The sequence below is a fragment of the Clupea harengus genome, chromosome 23 (assembly GCF_900700415.2).
Source record: "Clupea harengus chromosome 23, Ch_v2.0.2, whole genome shotgun sequence".
NCBI classification, from domain to species: Eukaryota; Metazoa; Chordata; class Actinopteri; order Clupeiformes; family Clupeidae; genus Clupea; species Clupea harengus.
In genome coordinates this window covers 20,098,035-20,100,534 of record NC_045174.1, presented here as the reverse complement: position 1 = coordinate 20,100,534, position 2,500 = coordinate 20,098,035, and the positions used below count along the sequence as shown (strand labels likewise).

At 46.6% G+C, this 2,500-nt stretch overlaps 1 protein-coding gene across 1 annotated transcript in view; it reads right to left on the bottom strand.

Moving 5' to 3' along the window:
- The window catches only part of LOC105894041 (sodium channel protein type 4 subunit alpha A-like), a 29,088-nt gene that overhangs the window by 15,159 nt on the left and 11,429 nt on the right, over positions 1–2,500 (bottom strand). Inside the window, 1 exon segment of the mRNA XM_031560772.2 lies at positions 2,130–2,486. Coding sequence (XP_031416632.2) covers positions 2,130–2,486 — 357 coding nt within the window.

Sequence of the window (2,500 nt, the reverse complement as noted above, 5' to 3'; positions counted from 1 at the left end):
ACACACACACACACACACACACACACACACACACACACACACACACACCAACACACAGGAAGCTCGTTTCCACAGTGCTGTAAATATGGCGATTATGCCAGCAGCTGCTAACAGCTCCATCCGCACCTCCTCTGTCTGCGCTGTGCTTTTTTCATAACCACAAACACGCGAACACACGCACACACACACACTGTGTATACAGACATACCAGATACACACACACACACACACTAACACACACACACACACACTGTGTATACAGACATACCACATACACACACACACACACACACACACACACACTAACACACACACACACACACACACTGTGTATAAAGACATACCACACACACACACACATTGTGTATACAGACTTACCACATACACATTCACACACACACACCTCTGCGTATCACCTGTTTCCCTTGTTGTCAGTCATGCTACCTGAAGATCCCATGTGATGATGTATTACTGAACTCCATCGATCATTTGAATTGGTGGTCAATATCAATTCTACGCCTATACGCCATAACTGACCTCAATTGACCAATGAATGACCTCATCCCCCACAAAGGGTTAAAGTGTGGGGGCATGTATGCCCTCTTGAACATTTCCTCTGCCCCCCCCCCCGCCCCGTCCGCCCCCCCTGCGCCCCTCACTGGGCATCATTATTCTTCTTCTCATGTCTCTCTTCATCACCTTCTCTAGTGCTGCTGCCTGTCTTCACACACACACACACACACACACACACACACACACACACACACACACACACACACACACCGACACACACACTTCTTCATCACCTTCTCTAGTGCTGCTGCCTTCACACACACACACACACACACACACACACACACACACACACACACACACACACACACACACACACACACACACACACACACACACTTCTTCATCACCTTCTCTAGTGCTGCTGCCTGTCTTCTCCACCCCAGTCCCTCATGTATCAGGATGTGGTGTTGCTGTATTTACCCCCCCCCCCCCCACCCCAGTGCTAACAATAACCTGGGCTCTAGACTGGCATCCCTGTGTGGCTTGACTTTGTGTCGGCCAGCTTAAGCTTTAGATCCGCACGGCTTCCTCTGAACAGTTACTGAGATTTGCAAGTTAACGGGGACAACAGATGGCCGATAATATTTTGTTTTGTGCAGCCGTTTAATACCGGACATCTCAACAGGTGGAAACAGGTGGAAACATCCATATCATAACTGCGAAACGACGACGTTCTCAAGGGTTTGCCCCCAAAGACAGTATAATAATATGACACAGGGAGGGAGAACTATTTAAAAGTCCAATAATAACAGTCTGTACAAATACACATTTGCATTAAGATCTAAACAGTATACAGTATATCTGTTTAATTTATTAGGTTTTTTCTTTGGGGCAGTTCTGTACACTAATGGTCATTAATGAAAAGTCAGTGTAGAGAGTAGCAGGTAAATGAGAAACAGCCCTACAGTCCAACGGCAGTATTCCTCCTCAGTGTGTTTCACCAGACACACACACATACACACACACACACACACACATACACACACACGCACGCAAGCACATGCACACAAAGACACACACACACACACCACACACACACACACACACATACACGCACACACACATACACGCACACAACCGCACACACATACACAAATACATGCATCACTAGCTACAGACCCCAACAGAGGAACTCCTGCCTTCATCGCCACGCCAACCGCAGTGACAAACAACAGAAGAAATTGGGGAAGTAGATGCAGGTGCACTTCCCTTAAAGGCCTACGCTGCCTGGCAGCTGTACTAGTCAGACATCAACTTAAATCAACTTTAGATCAACTTTACATCACATTTCCTATTTTTAATTTTAAATGGCACTCATAAATCTTGCACCAGTAATATGGCAATAATAATTTTTACTTGACTTCTCTAAGAATTTCTATAAATATATTTTGCTATATTTGCTGAAAAATTTGTCATCAATTCTTCTACAATAACATAAATATTTCATACGATTTCTTTCCTTCTATTAGACTTTCTTCCTTTCTTTCTTTTCATTCATTTATTGCTAGCTATGTCATTCAAACAGTAGAGATAAAAACACTACCGCTACTCACCACCAGGTTGCCTATGACCATGACCATCATGAAGACGGTGAGACACATGGTCTGGCCGGCCACCTCCATGCAGTCCCACATGGTCTCGATCCACTCCCCGCACAGGATGCGGAACACGATGAGGAAGGAGTGGAAGAAGTCGTTCATGTGCCAGCGCGGCAGCTCGCAGTCCTGGGCGATCTTGCACACGCATTCCTTGTAGCTCTTGCCGAACAGCTGCATGCCCACCACGGCGAAGATGAAGACGATGATGGCCAGGACCAGGGTCAGGTTGCCCAGGGCGCCCACAGAGTTGCCGATGATCTTGATGAGCATGTTGAGGGTGGGCCAGGACTTGGCCAGCTTAAAGACACGCATCTACCTCCAACACG